Below are 21,269 nucleotides of genomic sequence, written 5' to 3'. Positions count from 1 at the left end.
TCTATTAAAGGCAAAAAGACATCTTTAAAAATAATGAAAAGCCTAAATGAGGAGAATAGGAAAGAGCATACACACTGGCAAGCTATATCCAAAATATTAATAAGGGAGACCAATAAATAATAATTTGTCCTTAGTTTTTGCTAATTAACAGTGGCATTTCTCTGTTCTTGTTTGCTAGATTTTCTGCACTTTGTAGTTGAAACTTAATTACTATTTTTGGCACATTTTTTGGGTGGGGGGAGGGGGGGTTTAATCTCGTTCCTCACTGCAACTCCTACCTCAAAATAGCAGGAGGAAACTGCCAGGTTCTGCCCACCTCCCACCCAAAAAAAAAAATGACACGTTGCTATCTTGCTGGCATTATAAGTAGGGTTTTCAGCTGGCTCCATTTCTGGTAGTCAGGCTCTTTCAGTCCTGGTTTTACCCGCACTGCATACTGGAGCTTGGAGTTCTGATTTCCCTTAGAGCTCCTGATACGACTCCCACTGATGAAAGCTCTGGTATAAGGGATTAATGAGTGCCTTGTGGAACGCAAGGGATTAGGTATAAGAGTGCTCCTTAGACTGAATGACAGCTACTGACTACTGGCCTCACGCTGGACCTGGCCACATTTGAAGTAGAAAGCCAGCCCCATCTACTCCATACAAGTTTGGTAATAGCCAAAAGGAGAGAAAAGTTAAACTATAAAATGAGCCAGACACTAAAGCATGCAAATCTGCCTTACTGGGAGATAAAAGGCATTAGTAGGCTTGTGGTACACCCACAATGACAGCCTGTTCCCTGCTAACCCTTGATCCCCTATGAATGGAAACTTTGAGGAAGTTAAAGGTTTCTACTCCCCAGAATGTATGATGCCCTCTTAGCGTGGTCCCCATGGAGCCTCAGAAGTCAGCTGGCTGATGTCCACCTTTGGAGAAAATGCCATTTCTATTTGCCTTTCAAAACTGAATTCCACAAAAAAGCAGTCTGTTAGCAGCCTGAGAGCCTGGGAAAGCACCTATCAGCCAAAGGCCAGAAACCTTGTTGGCCCTTTAACTGGACAAAATTCTTTTCCCTTTTCCCAGCAATCAGGGTGGTGAATATAAAAGTATGTTGATGCACTATCAGACAAGTATAGCAGAGTTTAAAAAAGGTTTAGGGGTGGATTTTCAAAGGGGGAGGATAAAAAAAAAAAAAGCAGAAAATCACAGGACCTAAATTATTCAGGATTTGTTAAAGCTTCCAGGGATTTTCCAGGATCAGGTGGTTTCAGGTCAGGATTCCAATCACCTGCCTGCCAGCTAATACTTGGTCATTTATTTATTTAAAAATCTCTGTTCCGCTCACTGCTTTGCTGAGCAGAGTCCAAGAATCGATCAGCAAATTATTAAAAACATAAACCTACACAAATCTGCTTCACTTTTTCGAAGGGATTAATAAACATTTATTTATTTATTTTTAGATTTTTATATACCGGTGTTCCTATATGAAATAAAGATCACATCGGTTTACATTGAAACAGAACATGAAAATTGCCAAAAGGCATTACATAGAACAAGGTTATGAAACTTGGAACAGTGTACATAAGTTCAAAATTTAACAATAACGTTGTAACATTGATGACCAAAAGATAAAGGAGAAAAAAAAAAAAAAAGACTTAAACAATTAAGTTGACAGGTCTTATTGAGCATAAAAATTATAACGTATAAGTGAGAAAGTCTCAAGTGTCCTGCAGCAAGAGATTAGATACCGAAGTAGGTAGTGGTATGGAAAATGGGGGTTTGTGAAGAAGATATGTAACATATGGATAAAGGTGAACCAGTAGATGTAGTGTACTTGGATTTTCAGAAGGCGTTTGACAAAGTTCCTCATGAGAGGCTTCTAGGAAAAGTAAAAAGTCATGGGATAGGTGGCGATGTCCTTTTGTGGATTACAAACTGGCTAAAAGACAGGAAACAGAGAGTAGGATTAAATGGACAATTTTCTCAGTGGAAGGGAGTGGGCAGTGGAGTGCCTCAGGGATCTGTATTGGGACCCTTACTTTTCAATATATTTATAAATGATCTGGAAAGAAATACGACGAGTGAGATAATCAAATTTGCAGATGACACAAAATTGTTCAGAGTAGTTAAATCACAAGCAGATTGTGATAAATTGCAGGAAGACCTTGTGAGACTGGAAAATTGGGCATCCAAATGGCAGATGAAATTTAATGTGGATAAGTGCAAAGTGATGCATATAGGGAAAAATAACCCATGCTATAATTACACGATGTTGGGTTCCATATTAGGTGTTACAACCCAAGAAAGAGATCTAGGTGTCATAGTGGATAATACTTTGAAATCGTCGGCTCAGTGTGCTGCGGCAGTCAAAAAAGCAAACAGAATGTTGGGAATTATTAGGAAGGGAATGGTGAATAAAACGGAAAATGTCATAATGCCTCTGTATCGCTTCATAGTGAGACCACATCTTGAATACTGTGTACAGTTCTGGTCGCCGCATCTCAAAAAAGATATAATTGCGATGGAGAAGGTACAGAGAAGGGCTACCAAAATGATAAGGGGAATGGAACAGCTCCCCTATGAGGAAAAACTAAAGAGGTTAGGACTTTTCAGCTTGGAGAAGAGACGGCTGAGGGGGGATATGATAGAGGTGTTTAAAATCATGAGAGGTCTAGAACGGGTAGATGTGAATCGGTTATTTACTCTTTCGGATAGTAGAAAGACTAGGGGCACTCCATGAAGTTAGCATGGGGCACATTTAAAACTAATCGGAGAAAGTTCTTTTTCACTCAACGCACAATTAAACTCTGGAATTTGTTGCCAGAGGATGTGGTTAGTGCAGTTAGTATAGCTGTGTTTAAAAAAGGATTGGATAAGTTCTTGGAGAAGTCCATTACCTGCTATTAAGTTCACTTAGAGAATAGCCACTGCCATTAGCAATGGTAACATGGAATAGACTTAGTTTTTGGGTACTTGCCAGGTTCTTATGGCCTGGATTGGCTACTGTTGGAAACAGGATGCTGGGCTTGATGGACCCGTGGTCTGACCCAGTATGGCATGTTCTTATGTTCTTATATTCAACGCATTCTCTTTCCTCAACAGCAGAACAAACACATTTTGTAAAATGATGTTATTATTCACCACAATGCACCATGCACTGCAGATCACAAAAGTAAATTTTAAAAACACCTAATCAAGAATTTAAAGCCTCCTGAAAAAGAAAAGCTTCCAACTGCTTACAAAAAAAACTGTACATCTGGAAGTAATCACAAGGGCCAGGCACCCAAAGGGAAGAGTCCATTACAGAGAAGGACCTACCCCTGCTAGTAACCAAACGAGCCTGCCTGTACCTAGGCCCAACTAAAAGCCCCACATTAGCAGACTGGAGCACATTTGATAAAAATAGAGGGGCAATCTCAGGAGCACATTTGTAGTTCAAAAGCAAAATTTTCAATTGTATTCTCTGTTCTAAGGGCAGCCAATGTGGCTCTCTTAACAATGGCAGCTAACTATAGCCCCCACCCCCAACATCTGAAGGGCTTTTAAACAATATTTTGGGAGTCCAATGTAATCTAATGAGGTTAAAAGAAAAGCTTGCGCCAACGTTCGAAAATTTTCCCTGGATAAAAAAAAAAAATGAATTTGCAACAACTTATAAAATCGAGATCACAAAACCTTCTGAAACTGTATTTTAAATACATGACCAACAAAATTAAAATCTAAAATTCCTCATGGAGTCTTTAAATGAAACAAGAAGAACTCCATTTGTAGATGACCCCGTACTGCTTGGCCGAGGGGGCCTTTGAATACCCGACTGCCTCCGTTTCTGGCTGAATTTAAAATGAACGCATTCATACACGTTTGCCAAACAATCCTGCGCCTTTCTAGACTGTTATTCTTAGCGATGGGAAACAATAACTCAGTATCGTCATCTGCATAGATTCTGAATGATGCTCCCTGCAAATCCAAGACCGAGCAAAGGGGCCTTAAGCAAATCACAACACCGACCCGGGAGGAACCCCAGAGTTTAGAGTATTTATTTATTTATCTGTTTGTTGAGTTTTATATACCGTAATTCGGTGCAGCCATCACAACAGTTTACAAGATTCAAGCAGTGTAAATTCTCAGAGAGTTCTCAGGAGGCTGGGCCACTGGCTGGAGGCCACCCCTAGTCCCGGCTGGAGTTCCCCGGCGAGTTTGTTATAGGCTCTTTCTCTTTGATGGGGCTGGCTGACCTCCGACTTGGATGCCAAATGGAGCCTGCTCTGACCCTGCTTCCTGCCTTGTTGCCTGGGGAGTCCAGCAGATGAGGCACCGGAGGCCTCGCCACACATCTTGCCAGGGCTTTTCCACAGGTTTTGGCCCCTCTCCCTTCCAACATTTTGGCAGCCTGGGTTTTGCAACAGAGCTCCTTCGCCGGCAGCCCCTGCCGGTACCAGGAGTAACTCAACTGGAGGATATTACACTTCAGCAATGCTTGGGTCTCCCTTCCACCTGGGAATCGTCGGAGCTTCCTCTGTGTCTTTGATTTTACTTAAGGCACATGCATGTGTGAAAATCTCAAAATGAAAAAGCCAAGGGTGCCGGGAAACAGCCAACGTGCAGTCAGCAATCTCAAACATTGACTGTGAAAGGCCGTCTGTTGCAGCACTTCTGAGACCGGACTAGCTGAAATGCAACCCCACGGAGTAGGTTTGGTTAAAGTTAGACAATGCAAAGAAATAATATTCCCAGACCATGCCTGGCTGCCCTTAGTCAGACCCTGACGTACGCCAGCGCGTAGTGGGGTAGGGAGGCTTGGACATTACACACGATTTCCAGCCTATTACCATTTTAATTATAAGGACACAATTCACACCATAAAATGCAAAGCACATCCGACATGACTTGGAAAGCTTAAAATAGTGCAAGATAGATATTGACTTTCATGCCCGCCAATCCCAGGCTGGCATTCTTCGTCCTTAACGCTCATAGGCGACTTAAAGCTCTCAGTTGGCTCTTCTTGTGCATCAATCTTGCTCTGCCTCGATGCCAATTTGAAATATTTTTAAACAAAGTCTATTATCACGGGTCTCAGGCTCCCGCGAGGGTCAGAGACTTAGCTTTGTGGCGTCGCACCCCGATGGAGGAACCCCGATGAGCCCGGGTGGCACACAGTGCAGGTAACCTTCCCAGCCGGCTGCTTTCCGAGGGCTTCTGCTGTGATAGGGCGATCGCCCCTTCTGCCTGCACAAACTGAAGACGCACAAGTAGGATTTCGTTTTTCCTTTTCTGACATGGCGCTCGCGCAATGCTCGTGGTTTTGTTTTCAAGGCTTTAAGTGCGGCTTTCAATGGTAACCAGGGTGGTGTTGGGGAGAGGCCAGATTCAGATTTCAACAAAACAGACCTGCAACCTAAAGGAAAAGACTGCAGCCAGCTGCCTTCTGCTGAGGAGCTGCTGGGAGGAAGAGATTTCTGCTGACAGGCCAGCGTGAAAAGAAGGGGGGGTAGATAAAGAGATGGAGAGGGGGGGAAATGTGAGAGAAGATTGAAAGAGGTGAGATGACAAGAAGAGGTGAGGGCTGGTGAGAGGATGAAAGAAGTGACAAAGAGAACAAAAAATTCACAGAAAACATGAGGTGAGGAGACCAGGGGAGAGTGAGGGGAAGCAAGGGAGGGGGGGGGGGGGGGAGGAACAGACTGAAAGGGGGAACAAAGGCAGGAGATGCAACAGTGTTAATTATTGCCCAACTACTCTCATTTCAGTAGTATGCAGAAAGCCAGATGTAAACGACGTATTGCTCTCCCGTACAACCTTGGAAACGTGTGGGGCTCTCTGCTGCCCTCTGCACATGCCTCTGTAAAGAGGACATGGGCCGAAAACGTTCTGGTCCTGTCAATGCAGCGCTGGGGTCTTGACGAGCCGAACGTCCTTAGCCTGCTGCAGTGGGCTGGAGCCTACCACAGCCTAGATGTGTTATTGTGTGGGGTCTTCAGAGTGAAAAATCTTCCCCAAGTGTCAGTTATGGGCAGTCCCTCGCTTATTTCTCATATTTCTGAACATGGCAAAACTTCTGACTGGGTGGGGCTGAGAATCTGTTGGCTCTCGGCGGCAGCCTGCGGGGACAGATTCAGAGGTCCCTCGTCAAAGTGAAGATTGCTTTGATTCCAGCTTCCTGTAGGGGCCTTCAGTGGAGCCTTTGGTGGTGATGCTTGTTTAAAATGCATCGAATCTGCTGACCATTCACCTCCCACAATGTGTCAGAGCAACCCGCCTTTCCACCCCACTTGGTGGTAGGGCCTCAGTCCAGGCCTAGCCACCATCCATGTTTCCATGACAACATGCTCTGATGTAGGCCAGAGAGGCCTCAAAGCGATTGTGCCTTTCCAAGTTCCCAAAGAAGAACTAAACATCCAGAAAAAAACAAAACGATCCCATTAAAGAAAGGAATGTTTGAAAGAATGAGCTTCCAAAAGAGGGTCAAGCAACGTAATAAGTTAGTCCAATAAAAAGGCTTTTTTTCTGTTTATTGACCTTCATTTCCATGTATTCAAGTGGACTGACGTGTCAACCACACTACTTCATTCAAAGAATTAGCCAGACACAGTCAGTTTTAGGGTTTTGTTGGTGCACTCTGCACACCCCACTGCTCAGTTCATAATTCCAATTACTTTAAATTCTCTGATAAGCTCAAAATGAGAAAAACCCTTCAGTACATGTGACCCTAACTGGAAATAACATGGAGATCTCAGCAAGAGACAGAATATGCACTGTGTGGGTTTGCTGTCTGGGAAGAGTGCCAGAGCCCTTCTCCAATCCCAGATGCGGCAAGCTTGAAGGGGATGGGAGCAAGGCGCAGCTTGCTGGAGTGTAACACATCCCCCCCCCCCCCCCCCCAGCACCCCAGACACTGTACCCCAAACCCTCGTGAGTTTCATGATTTGCAAACCAAGTGCCTGGCCCTAAAAGCACAAGGAAAAGGACCAAGCGTACAGTAGGAGTAGGTGGGTCCTCTGCCCCAAGATGAGCGCTTTTATGACGCCTTCTCCACCTGCAGTCTTGCATAAGAAAACTTCCAAAATCTTCGAGCATTTTGGGGCTGTGCCACTCAAACATTAATTTCCATGGTATAAAATGCTGCTGCTGCTACTGTGACCCTTAAGGCCATTTTTCAGTTACTTTTTTAAACTTTTATTTTAACTTTTCACGTGTGTTGAAGAAGCGGGAGGTTTTTGAACAAACACCCCAGTGCATTGTGGTATCTGTAGGTCCCTGCTTTTACCATGTGAAATCAATGCTGCGGGTACCAGAATGCATCAGTGTGAAACCTCCCTCCCTGAAATGGGTCATTCAGCAACTCTGTTTTCATAAAGAAAAAAAAAACCAAACAAAAACCTGGCATTATCAAATCCACGTGCTCTATCGAGCAAAACGAGGACCGGCTCAGCCAGACTGGATGACATGGAGTCAGTTAGCGTCCCTAGTGTGTCTGAGTGAGGGTCCCATGGCGGCGCGTGCAACACTGCAAGCACACAGAAATCTCAGTGTGGGGGAGTTTTAATGTAATGGTCCTGTGCCCAGGTGCCTTTTGGTGGCATTCCTGGTTCCAGGACCCCTTGGGTGGTTTTCACCCTTGGGTGCCTGGAGGGAGCTCCTACTTGGCTAAAGGCTGTTACAGGTGGGATTTCCCTTCTTTCCTCTCGAGAAGAATCTGAAAACAGACGAGACTGTAAACAGGACTTGCAAGATTTGCAAGTTTTATTCAATGACGAAACTGTAAGTCCCTACAAGATAACAAGCTGCATATTAACTAGTTGGTATTTGACAGACACTGCAAAGAGATAATTGCTCACAGCACCCATAGAACCAGCACCCGGCCTCTCCTGGCTTCTGCTTGACAGCCTATTGGCACCTAAGAGCTGGAAGCCATATACCGGCAGCCCATTGGTGATCTTAGGACACCCCCTGGCTGAAAGCAGCTGCTCTGCAGGCAATGATCCAAAAGCCCCTCTCTCCCATGCTGATGCGTTAAGCTGGATGCACGGTCAGGCCAGTTCAGAACGGTGCGCTCGGCCGAGCGCACCATTAGCCCCCGTTTGGCCGCGCATTTTTGACGCGCTATCATTACCCCTTATACAGTAAACGCGCGGCCAACCCCCCCCCTCCCCCCTCCCCGAAACTAATAGCGCTCATCACATGCAAATGCATGTTGATGAGCGCTATTAGGTAGTCACCCGCAATGCAGAAAGCAAAATGTGCGGCCAAGCCAAAGGCAGGAGTTAATTTCAGCCGGCACTAGGCAAGTGCACAGAAAAGCAGAAAACTCTGCTTTCCATTACAGCCTCCGGCTTAATATCATAGCGATATTAAGTCGAAGGCCCCAAAAATAAAAAAAAATAAAAATTCTTCTAAAAAAAAAAAATAAATTCTGCCTGTGGCAGAATAGTGGAAAACAGACGCTCAGTTTTGCCGGCGTCCATTTTCCGAACATGTGGCTGTCAGCGGGTTCGACAACCAGCGTCAGTAAAATTAAACGTCAGCTGTCAAACCCGCTGACAGCCACCGCTTCAGCCAATAAGTAGGTGCTAGGGATGCGCCAGTAGTGTCCCTAGCGCCTCCTTATTACCGCGGGCCCTAATTTACATACTGAATCGCGCGCCCAGGAGAGGGGCCCTGGGCGCGCGTCGGGAGAGCGGGCGCTCGCCTCCAGGATCACCCATAACCAACTCAAGTCCTCTACCTTTTATCCTAGAGACCCTGGTGACTCCCGTGTGGTCCTCGCCTTACAGAACTGTGCCATATATGAATCCTATGAAGTTTTAAAATCTCCATCTTTTAGGGCAGAGCTGCACTTGCTGTCACCACAATAAGTCACACCGTGCATGCACCACATCTGTGGCCTGGGACATCATTCTTTTATCTCTAACAGCTGCAGGGTTGGATTTGGATCCCATAGCGAGGTCTACAGGGACTCGATGTCCCCTCTTTGCTCTTTGCCTGTTCCATCCCTTTGTAATAGCCTGCTCTCTGTATCTAGGAAGCAAGGTTAAGATGGGGATAAAAGGAAGAAGAAATGGAATATATACAGGGTAGAAATTCAAGAAACAATAACTCCTTCACGTCCCTGCCATGACATTACCTCAAAAGGATCTCTAAATATATTAACAACAGCAGAAAGAGGAAGGGTAGGATAGACCCCCCTCCCCCTTTGTGGTTGAACTAGCAACCACAAATACAGAGGATAGGATCGAACTACAATCAAAAATTGTAATCACAATAAAGAGCACTGAACACAAAGGGGAGAATAAATAAGAATAACACATGGAGTAGATTGTAAGCTCATTCAGTGAACTGGATAGTAAGAATAAAAAGATGGGAGCAAGAGTACGAATGCATAGGTGATGGGGGGGAGGAGAGGGGCTGGGGGAATATGATTAGTAATTATTTGTATAGCGCATACCAGATGTGTACAGTGCTGTGCACGGATGTGAAAAGACCATCCCGACTCCTTGCAGCTTACAATGAGGGAGGAATGGCGAGAGAGGCCTATTAGTCATTCCCGTGCGATACAGAAAGTAAAATGTGCAGCGAAGCCGCACATTTTACTTTCAGAAATTAACGCCTGCCAAAGGCTGGAGTTAATTTTGGCAGGCACTGGGAAAGTGTACAGAAAAGCAGAAAAAAAATGCTTTTCTGTACACCCTCTGACTTAATATCATAGCGATATTAAGTTGGAGGCCCCCAAAATAAAAAAACATTTAAAAATTAAAAATCTGCCTGCAGCCTGCGGGTCAAAAACCGGACGCTCAATTTTGCCGGCGTCCGTTTTCCGAACCCGTGGCTGTCAGTGGGTTCGAGAACTGACGCCGGTAAAATTGAGCGTCGGCTATCAAACCCGCTGACAGCCGCCGCTTCTGTCAAAAAGGAGGCGCTAGGGACGCGCTAGTGTCCCTAGCTCCTCCTTTTACCACAGGCCCTAATTTGCATACGGGCCGATACCGAATCGTGCGCCCAGGACACTGGCCTGTGCGCGCGTCGGGAGAGCGGGCGCTCGCCGGCTCTCCCACGACTTTTACTGTATCGGCCCAATAGAGCGCAGAGTTTAACCTGCAGTTGTGCGCACTTTTTTGTTTTTTTTTTGTGCAAACTTTACCTCCGATGCAGCAAGGAATTTTGCGCGAATAAACCCCCGCGTCCATAGAACTGTGCGCATTCCTCAGCACCCTCTCGTGCAAATCCCCAGCTAACAAAAGGAATTAAAACCAAAGAAAGCTGAGTGGGAGACCAGTGCCACTTCCACAGTGGAGAGCCAGCCTGCTGATTCAGACACCGCATGCCTGGAACTGGCAGAAAATATTTTAGTGCAGGCTCCTTCTTTGGCCCAACCACCACACGAGGCTGCCATGGCACACGAAGTCTGCAGCAGCCTCAGTTAGAGGGAGCTGCCACCACCAAATCTCATCGAAAGCTTCAGCTTCTAATGCATCTGATTGCCCGAACCAGCCACAATGAAGCAAATGAAACTAAGCTTGAATATAGAGAAAACTGTCCCTAGCAGATAATAGCCGTCATTTTCAATATGAAAACCTCCAAATCAAACTTGACACAAAAGTAAGAGACCTCGGCGCGTATCTGGATCCTGAACTCCATTTTAAAAACCCACATTGCTAGAAAAACCAAAGAAGGCGATCATGAACTATTGATTCTGAGAAAGCTAAAACCTTTATTAAACAGAAACGATTTCAGAACAGCACTGCAAGCTTTCATTTTCCCAGGTACTGATTACTGTAATTCCTTGCTCCTTGGTTTAACGCATTCCACCATCAGGACCCCTACAAATATTACAAAACTCCGCAGCAAGAATATTAACCGGTTCAAGCAGACAAGATCATATCACCCCAATATTCATGGATTTACACTGGTTACCCATTGAAAAGCAGGTACGGTACAAAACATTATGCATCTTACATAAATCAATCTATGGAAAACAAGTCGAATGGCTAAACGCCACTATACGACTTCATACACCTCAACGCAATTTAAGGTCAGCAAACAAAGGGTTAATATCCATTCCCTCTATTTCCTCAGCTAGATTAACCTCTGTCAGAGATAGAGCAGGGCCTAAGCTATGGAACACACTGCCAGAAAAAGTAAGACTTGAAACTAAACTTAAAAGATTTTAGAAAACTGCTTAAAACATGGCTCTTTGATCAAGCCTTTAAGGAAAGTATCGGCTAAGCAAACTTGGCACTACATGTTTCATGGTTCCCCAGATACTCTGAATCTGTGATGCTATACTCTGGTTTTATTTCTCCTTATTCTATTAGTTATACTTAGACATTTTATTTAGGTGGTTTGTTTTAGACTTTTACTCACTATTTTATTTTGTTGTATGGATTGAAGCTAATGTTATTGCATAGATGTGTAAGTTTTATTTTTCATTCGCATTGAATTTTAAATTATTTATTTTTCTGTTTTTTATTTTTCTGTTTTTTATGATTTTATAAATGAAACGTTGTAAACCGATGTGACGGTCTCTGTTCCAAACACTGGTATAGAAAAGCTGTACAAATAAATAAAATAAAAACAATGTTGATATGCCACGACTTCACGATGCAACGGGAACGAGATCTTTCTCAATGTGTGTTATGCTGTGCGGAAGAAGTGGGATCTTGATGAGCTGCGCCAGTTTATTTGGCTAACGCAGTGCAGGATCACATGGAATACCTTTAAAAAGTTCAGATTAAATATCCAGGGGCAGAACCGAGTGCCGCAGTGCCAGTCTATCCTTTCTGTAAACAAATAAGCCCGTTTGAACAGCCAAAGGTTTCTATCTGGCAAGCTGCAATTGTGTGACTTTTAGAAAGTGTCATCGAGGACACAACCACATCTGTTAAAGACAAAAAGAGAAAGCTTAAGCAGTCTCAGAAAAATCCCCAACCACTGAAAGCGAAGCAAAATTGTTTGGTGAGAAACCACAATTAAACAACCAATGCTGATATTGCGAAAACCAAAATTCCGTAGCCTAAGATATTGACTATTTGATTTTTTTTTTTATCTTGTTTTCATGATATTTTTATCATTCCTAAAAAGAATTTCAGTTTTTACATTTGCTACATGCTGAATCGTTGCATTTTAGAATATCAGTTTTGCCCTGGATAAATTATGCCAAAATATGTTTTTTAGGTAGTCACTTTTCATCCAGTCAAGTGTTCACTGCAGAATTAAGTTTAAAGATTAATTAATATCTTCCCTTGATTTTCCAGTAAAAAGTTACCAGCCATCTAACATGTGCAAAGTACTGCATATTTGAACTCACTTTTCTACTTTGAATTGCGAAACTGTTTCGTTTTGGGTGGCACGTTAGGATGGTATAAGAATTGTTTTGCCTTGGCTTAGATGATGCAAAACAGATCAGAGTATCACATTTGTAAAAAGGTTAATATTCTAAACTGACAAATTGCTCTGGGGTTAGAGCAGTCACTTTATCTTCCGTTGCCTCAGATACAAACTTAGGGGCCGATGCAATACAGGGTGCACAGCTTGCTGCACAGTTGGACGCCCGTTTTGGATGCACAAGAATAACTCCCGATGCAATAATGGGATTAGCATGCCCCAAAGCGAGCCTGGCTAATAGCGCTCATCACATGTAAATGAGGCTATTAGCTATTACCCCGATGCAAAAAATCACCGTGCGCCCGACACTCACATTTTAACATGCAAAACATAACACACTCCAAGCCGCCACAAAAAAAAGCCCAAAATACTGCTTTTCTATGGTTCCTCCTACTTAGTATCGGGGCAATATAACGATGACACAGCCACAATCATATTCTAGTGACAACAGTGTTCAGTCTCACAGGCCACTTGCGTTACTGCTGCGATTATTATTTTAGTAATGGACGTACAATAAGGAGCGGACTGGGAGGGAACGTTCCTCTACCTCTATCTAACCTTCCTACCTTTTCCCCTCTCCTCTCCTCCTAGCCCTTACCTATGAGGTTTTCTTTCTGTTTTAGCATTTCAGACTTGAAGTAACCTCCGCGCGCCGGGCGCCTGCCGGTGGGCGCTTCCCCAGGTCAGTGGCTAAAGGCGCTGTCCCAGGCTGCCCCCTTGCCCCGCCCCTCCCCACCCAGACCATGCCCCCCCCCCTCCGGCCCGCCTCTTTGGAGGGACCCGGCACTTCGGCACATAACGGGGGTTTCACACGAGTCCAGGCCCTTCCAAAAATGCATGCAGTGCGTGCAAGGCCCAGCCACGAGCGTAACCCTCCCCCCCTCCCCCGTTTTTACATGCGAGGCCCTTTTAAAATTGGGCCATAAAGGGGGATCAGCGCATCCAAACCGCGTGTCCAACCCCCCCGCGAAGATAATAGCGCTCACTACAAGTACATTCATGTCGACGAGGCTATTAGCTTTTACCTCCCGATATACAAAAAAAAAAAAGTGCACCGAATGCACACGTTTTTACCCTCAGAAATTAACGCCTGCCCTGGAGCAGGCATTAAGTTTTGAAGAGCCCCTAAATTTGACAGAAAAGCAGAAAATACTGCTTTTCTGTAGTTCCTCCGACTTAGTATTGTGATGATAGTAAGTCGGAGGAACTGAAAAAAGGAGTTAGGTTAAAAAAAATTTTTTAAAAAGTGTGTCAGGGGTTAGGTTAGGCAAAGGGACGCTCAATTAACGAGCGTCCATTTTCCTAACCCGCTGACAGCCACCTCTCCTGGACGGCCATTGCCTAGAAGGCGTTAGGGGTGCACAATTTCCCCCAGCGCCTCCTTTTTTTTTTTTTTTTTATCGCAGCAGCCCATTTGCATGCAGCATCGGGGCACCCCAGAAGAGGTGGATCGGCGCCTGTTCGGAGAGTGCGCGCTCAATCACGAGAGCCCGTTTTCCCCCGCACCGATATTGCATCGGCTTGTAGGAGTGGACGGCGGGCTCTGGGCAGCAGGCGCCGCGCCCTCCTCTGGTTCATAACGAGTTGTTTCCGTTTTAGAGGCCCCCCCACCAGCGCTGAGAATGATCCTGCTGCTCCAGTGCACGGGCTTCTGCCTGGCGGTGGTCGCCACCGTCTTCTTGATCGTAGCCACCTGGACCGACTGCTGGATGGTAAATGCAGACGACAGCTTGGAGGTGAGCCGAGTCCGCCAGACTGAGATCAAAAGGGTGCAGGCAAATCATGTAGCCAGACTGGTTGCGGTGCTTATGGGGGAGAGGGGAAGAGGGGGGAGAGGGGGGGACCATTACTGCTGTAGCCAGAAGTCACAGGGCTCCGGCAACTTGGTGCATGCTTGACTGGAATTTGGTGCGATAGGAACCGGCACCTGCAACTTCAGGCCAACTAAGCACACAAGCACGTACACGAGTCCCCATCCTCATACTGCATTAGTTTGTGCCATTACAGTCCCTTTCCCCAAGAATACATCATATAATGATGTCACAGCAACAATCAGTGCTTACTTTAACCTGTTCACTCTCAAGGGCCACTTGCATTATTGCTGTGATTATTATTTTAATAATGGACATACAATATTGTATACTTTGGGATCAATTTTCAAAGGATTTAGGTGCTTAACTTTGTGTTAGGCTGTGTGTGTGTCTCTGTTGGGCAGGGGGTTGTTTCGCTTCATGGTATATTTTTTGATTTATTTTTTTTTTAGTGCTTGCTATTTTACATTTGTCTGCACTAAAGCCATAAAAAAAAACAAAAATTGCCAGTCAAAGCCCCTCCCACTCCCCCTGCCCATCCCCTCCCTGCATCTTATTTCACCCATCATCGAAAAGGGGCAGGAGTAATCCTCAAATCTACCCACAGACAAAAGCAGGTGCAAGCAACCACATGCGCTCTGTCACCCCCCCCCCCCCCCCCCCCCGGCACTTCTGCATTGAAAACTGGTGCAAAGCTTGGGGAGGGGGTGGGGGAGGGGGAACGCACGCGCAATCTTTGCCCCATCGCGGGCGGTTTGAAATTCATCCCCTGAACCGCGCGCTCTGAAATCGGAGCTGGGACGGTGCATGATGGCGAGTTTCTGCCGATTCACGTTCTCTCGGCCCTTCCGAGATTCCCCAGAGAGAGCCGGGTCGAGTTTGTGTCATTGCTGGGAAAGCGAAATCCATCTTCGTTGGCGATTTGATCTTTGACGGTGGCGGAGCATGGATGGGGACTTGGGTCTGCCTGATTTCCAACGAGTGGAGGAGTCAGAATACAAAAAAAACAAAAAACCCCAACTTCCATGCAGGCTGGAAGAATGATCAAGTCCAGTATTATCCCAGGTACCAGTGAGCCACTAATTGTTAGGTATGGGGGAGCAAAGAGATCATATAATCTGAATAATTCTGTATGAAATATATGTTTTCATTATACAGTAATCCAGATACAATGTAAGGTGGTTATCATTGTACAGAAACATCAGTAAGCTATGATGTATTATCACTGAAGGGATGTTTTTATTCTAACGTGTGTTGCTTTTCCTGTTTCAGGTCAGCCAAAAGTGCCGGGGCCTTTGGTGGGAATGCGTCACCAATGCCCAGGACGGAAGCAGGACGTGCGACCAGTATGACTCCATTTTAGCTGAACATCCACGTGAGTTCTGCAGCTACGGCCTCCACTTCCAAACACGCTGTCGTCTGATCCTCCGATCCCCGCTGTACGGCGTCGGCCGTCACCGTACGAAACCCTCCCAGCCCCGACATGCTTGTGCCAGGGTATTCAGCCTGCGCGGTAAAAGGGCAAGAGAAACGTCGAGCCCGGTCAGCTAGGGCCACAGAGAATGCGCTAGATATTGATAAACCTCCAGGGAAGGGGAGAAAAGGCCCTCAAGCCCCATGCCGCCAAAAAGCTAACACAAAAGGGATGCAAGTCAAAAGGCTGTCATTGTGAATGGCTGCCAGCAGACGTCTCACCATCTATAGTGAAGCCTCTCCTGGCAGTGCCATTCAGCAGTGGGAGTGATGTGGGCAGGAGGGCTCCAGTGTCCCCCTTGCCTGTGAAGATCCTGCTCTTCTGGGCTGCTATGGATCTGGGGGAGGGGGAATGCCTTTCAGGAGGTGGGCAGATGCCTCTCGGGGTGGGGGTGGGGGGGGGGAATTGCCTCTCAGGGTCAGGGGCATATTTCTCTTGGTGGGAGGGCTCCTGCTAAGCCAAGGGGGTGGGTAGTGCCGGGGAGGGCTCAGCCTGGGAGAGGACCACTTTTCATTCGGTGGGTTCAGGGCAGAGGAAATCCCACATGATAACCAATCCCAGTTAGCACAGGGGATCTGGACAGGTATCTAATATACACGGCAAACCTTGCACCTTACTACCATGGTCATGCAAGTCCGACAGATATTTCACGAGCAATTAATAAAACGTATTGCATTACTAAACCAAAAAAGATCCTTATAAGGGAGTAGTCAAAAATCTTATATGAAAGCGCCCCCCTATATCAGAAGCTGACAAATATAATTCACTGAGAACTATAGATTAGCGTATCATAAGTTTAATAAATAAATAAGCCCCATATACATTGAAAAGTGACCGTCCTATGGTGATGTGTACGGGAGCTATTTGTGACCCAGTTTCTTGTACACTAAGAGTTATAATCATTGAGTTACTTTGAAGTCCAACTCTCCAATTTACCATTCTAGTTGTCCATAATATTTGTTTCAGGAATTTTTTCATATGCACTTTAAAACAGCGTATCTTAAGACAAATTGTGTCTTGGAAGGGCTGCCCGTATGCTGACATTGGCTCAGTGTTTCGAATCCATTCTGAAATCTTTCACAAACATTGCATGGAGCAATGCAGTCAGCTGGGTTTCAACTTGTAAAGAACGTGTTTGAAAAATTCCTGAAAAAATATTATGGACAACTGGAATGTTATATCGGAGCGTTAAACTTCAAGGTGACCCAATGATTATAACTCTTAGTGTACATGAAAGTGGTCACAAGTGACTCACGTCACTTTTCAATGTGTATGGGGCTTAAAATGTAATACCAACTTGTGTTCTTCTAACCAGGATTAAATTAGGTAAGGCAATCAGAGACCTTCAAAAGAGTTTCTTTAATAGAATTGTAATGGGTAGGAAAAATTGGATGTCATCCACATAAATGCGGTAACTAACATCTGGTTTGGCAAAGATTTGGCAAATGGGCGCTATATGAACATTGAAAAGCACAGCTGATAGGGCTGACCCTTGGGGGAACACCCATTCGAAGTGGGAAAGACGAGGACTCAGTACCAGAAAACACAACTCTCTGGGTTCTTTGCGTTGACCACTGCCTTTTATTTAAGAGACTGAGGCGTAATCATACCGTACACAAATGGTTTTCTTCCTTTCTAGAGCTGCGGTTAAATCAAGAAAAAGTCAGTACCACCAGCATCGAAGTCTCTTTTAAAGACCTCAAACAGCGAGAGCAACAGTATCTCAGGGTTATGGCCCCTTCAAAGCTGATTTGATACAAATCCAAGCTGGAATTTTAGCACTGGATTTCACGGCACATGGACTTTTAGCTCTGGCTTCCATGGCACATATGCTTTTAACTCTGGGTTTCACAGCACATGCTTTTAGCAGTTGATTTCACAGCACATGTACTTACTTTTAGCACTGGATATCACGGTGCATGCACTTTTAGCAAGTTTACAACAAGGCACTCCCGGGGGTGTGATTAGATAAGGAGAGGAAAACAGAGTGCACCCATTCAGTCTTTGAATGCTCCCGCTGGGCTGCCTGCGAAAATAGAGGGTGCACAGTACCTAGGCTAAAAGTGCTCGAGGGTATGGCAAACAATAGGAGCTATTCAAAAGTGCCCCCAAATGGCTTTGCTTAAGGCACTGTATATTAGCAGGGACAACTGACATCCGTTCACTGCGAGGGCCAGACCATCAAAGCAAAGCGAGGAGTTTCAGAGGAGTTGTACCTGCAGACTCTGCATGTACTTATGTACCCACAGGCTCCACCCTGGAAGGGATTTTCAAAAGGAAACTCCTTTATTTATTATTATTATTATTATTATTATTTTATATACCGACATTCGATCTGAGATCACATTGGTTTACATTCAGGTACTGTAGGTATTTCCCTATCTCCAGAGGGCTTTTCCTTTTGAAAATCGGCATGCAGGTTCGTGGATAGGACGTGCTTGCGGGCTCAAAAGCTCTGTGGTGGGGGGTGAGGAAGGGGGTGCCAAAAAGAGCCCATATGGTTCTGTATGAGATGAAGCCAGGACTTGTGTAGGGGAACCAAGAATTTCCTTACCCTGTCTCTAAAGCAGCCAATGGTATGCATCACTTTTCTTCTCTGTATTGCTGTCACGTTCAGGTAGAAGACATTTATAGGGGCAGGAGGAGCTGATGGCTATGAGGGTACAAATTTGTGTGTTCTTCTACCCAGAAAAAATCTCAACTTGGCAGACCAGATGGGCTAATTGATATTTATCTGCTATTGGGTTACTTTTTAAGAACTGATTTCTGCCTTCCTCTCTCCCTAGTGAAAATAGTGCTTACCAGAGCACTAATGATCACAGCCGATATCCTGGCCAGCTTTGCTCTGATTATATTGGCATTGGGCCTGGATGCAGTAAGGTTCCTTAAAGAAGAACCTCATATCAAACTGCGGATGTGCTACATGGCTGGCTTTATATTTGGAATAGGAGGTACGTGGATGAGCTATGGATTAAGATCCCCTCCTCAAACCCAAGAATATACAAGGAAGATGCTTCACTTTTTTGGAATCATGGGCCACGTTATCCAAAACTCCTCCCGTCTCTTTCAACAATATTAGCGAGAATGCAGTCTCTCCCAACCTACGCAATGGCATGTCTGTGGATAGTCTCTCCTCCTTGTGCAAAATGATGCTGAGCGCGTAGTCTCTTGTGCTCCTTTCTCAGGTGTTCCTGGGATGATTGGCTCTGTGTGGTACGCAGTGGATGTCTACGTGGAGAGAGCCACCCTAGTATTACAGAATGTCTTCCTGGGAATCCACTATGAGTTTGGGTGGTCATGTTGGCTAGGCATGGCTGGTTCCACTGGCTGCTTTCTGGTTTCAGTATTGCTAACCTGCTGTCTGTATATCTTCAGAGGTCAGTGAAAGGGCAAGTAATGGTATGGGACTGATTATTGTACATGTATGCTGCTAATTGAACACATTTAAGTAGAAGGCTTCCCCCTGCCCCCGCCTTACTGACTTGGCTATTTCCTGACTGTGCTCCCATCCAGGAAGCCATGAACATGAAGGAGACCCAATGTGGCTAACAGAGAGCTGCGGGAGTTGTGTTTAAGTAAAGAACAAAACAAATAAACAAATTAAAAAAAAAAACTATTCATGCAAAAAATAAATGCAAAAGCAAAGTAGCATAAAGTTTCAAAACGAAAGTACCACACGTGCTGCAAAGTCTGTGAATTAAAAAGGCACCCGTGGGCTTTGCCCATAGAAGCCAATCTGAAACTTTCCCCTCCTCCATTACAGACTTCCTTCTTTCTAACAATTTTTCCCTTTCCCAGATGTTGGATCCTCCTCAAGACATCAACCCACTGTCTATAAGTACGGAAGAACTGCAACTGGCAAGATGTACGCTATGGACTCCAGAGTATAACCGAAGGCCATGTAAGCTTGTCCAAGGATCGCCACCCCAGATACTCCTGGCTCTGGCCACCAAATGAGCCCACAATCCCAGCTCATGGGAAAGGGACGCCGTAAATAAGGAAGACGTTTGGCATAGATTTGCATCCTTTCATGGGGACGGACTCTTTGAGTGATGGTGTTCCACCACCTGTTGTTACAACTGCCTCGGAGCCTGAATATGGTCCTTCATTTTCATCGATCCAGCCCGTCCTGATATAAAAGCAACAGAACTTACTATGGCATTGTTCTGAAATGCCTGAAAAAATCTCTGGCACACAACCACATTTGGTCTGTTTTGTGCATTGCTGACTCTCTCTCGGTACCACTTCAGAATTAGGGATAGTACCAATAGTGCAAATTGTTTAAATCTGCCAGTAATTGCCAGAACAATTGATTTTAGTTTTGCCCTAAAATAAAAAAAATAATTCTGTAGTAGCAAAATTCCACAAATAACTATATAAACTGATTGCTACGGATTTCTGTTCATGGCCAAATGTGTTTTCTCACGTGTGAGAAATATTAGTTTAATAAGCTAACTGTGCACGTGTACCTCCAGGGTTGGCAACTGGCTCCATTTTTTCAAGACAGGTTAATTCACTCCTGGTTTTCCCCACTGCCTACATGGAAGTCAGTAGTGACATTTAAACGAGAAGTCGAGTTGCATGCAAGTTCTGTCTTGAAAATAATAGAGCCAGTTGGTAACCCTGCGTACTTCCTATGTGTGCCACGTGCATGTTTGACGTGCTGTTAGATTTATCAGAATCCAACTTCTAGCAGGTTTGTTCTGCACCCAAGTTAATCATCTCAAGAAGAGTCCAGCACTACACAGGCTCCTGGAAGAAAGAGACAATCAGGATTCTCCTAGGAGAAACTGAACACCCCTAGAGGTGGTAGCTATGGCACCGGGATTGGCCTTAATGAACATTTTTTAAGTCAAAAGGATGCAGAATCAGAGCTGATGCAAGAGTATTAGGTACCCTAGGTGAAACTTACAGCCTGTCGCCCCCTCAACACAATTAAAAATTATGCATTCTTAATAACAGATTAGACATGAACAAGAACTTTAAAGTACAGTCTTCTGAGGTAAAAATATTACTTATAATGTATATTGCATTTACATGTAGTGCTGTAAAACCTGGCAAAAAAGTGAAAAAGATCCCTGGAATTGGTATTAGGTCCATTATAATGTGTATTGGGTATGGACTTGGCCCTCAGAAATTACAATTTCAGTACAATAAATCTCCCATACCAAAAGTGCACTGACTGCCAGCACTCAAAACACTAACGCCCCTACTTATGAAAAGGTAACACTGCAATTATTACACCAGGCCCTAAAATGCCAATACACCTACTACTAGAAAAACAGAAAAAGCCAAGCTGCTATAGATCCCTACACAGAACCTAACACAGTAGCAGAATATGTCAACTCAGTCACACATGCAAAATACAAACAGATACAAAGTGACCATAAACAAATAATACATACATGCAGATAAAAACTGAACTGTAAACCACAACAAGCCAGACTATGTATGCAGTGCAACAATGGACAACATTACAATTCCTCATACAATATCAAACAATAAAATCAGGAAATATAAATCATCAATAGGCATAAAACCATACTATGTTATGTTTCATTCTGTATGTCTGCCAATGTAATACATCCTATAATTATGTTGTCCAGTTTTCATTCTTGTATGTCT

General features: G+C 44.8%; 1 protein-coding gene across 1 annotated transcript; it reads left to right on the top strand.

The window, feature by feature from the left end:
• Positions 1-5,055: 5,055 nt before the first annotated feature.
• On the top strand, positions 5,056-20,835 carry LOC115076864 (claudin-16-like). The gene is made up of 6 exons (XM_029578837.1): positions 5,056-5,143; positions 13,959-14,095; positions 15,443-15,545; positions 18,431-18,595; positions 18,830-19,021; positions 19,443-20,835. Exons 2-6 carry the CDS (start codon positions 13,982-13,984, stop codon positions 19,532-19,534), a joined length of 666 nt encoding a protein of 221 aa, XP_029434697.1. The 5' UTR covers positions 5,056-5,143; positions 13,959-13,981; the 3' UTR covers positions 19,535-20,835.
• Positions 20,836-21,269: the final 434 nt, after the last annotated feature.

Source organism: Rhinatrema bivittatum, chromosome 15 (genome assembly GCF_901001135.1).
Source record: "Rhinatrema bivittatum chromosome 15, aRhiBiv1.1, whole genome shotgun sequence".
Classification (NCBI taxonomy): domain Eukaryota; kingdom Metazoa; phylum Chordata; class Amphibia; order Gymnophiona; family Rhinatrematidae; genus Rhinatrema; species Rhinatrema bivittatum.
Note: the sequence above shows the minus strand (reverse complement) of the source record. Positions and strands in the feature narration are given on the sequence as shown.

Bases quoted from the DNA above. Each gene is read 5' to 3' on its own strand.
- LOC115076864 (XM_029578837.1), top strand. From the start codon at position 13,982: ATGATCCTGCTGCTCCAGTGCACGGGCTTCTGCCTGGCGGTGGTCGCC. The intron at 18,596-18,829 runs GTACGTGGATGA...CTCCTTTCTCAG, and splicing joins CTTTATATTTGGAATAGGAG to GTGTTCCTGGGATGATTGGC. The intron at 19,022-19,442 runs GTCAGTGAAAGG...TCCCTTTCCCAG, and splicing joins CTGTCTGTATATCTTCAGAG to ATGTTGGATCCTCCTCAAGA.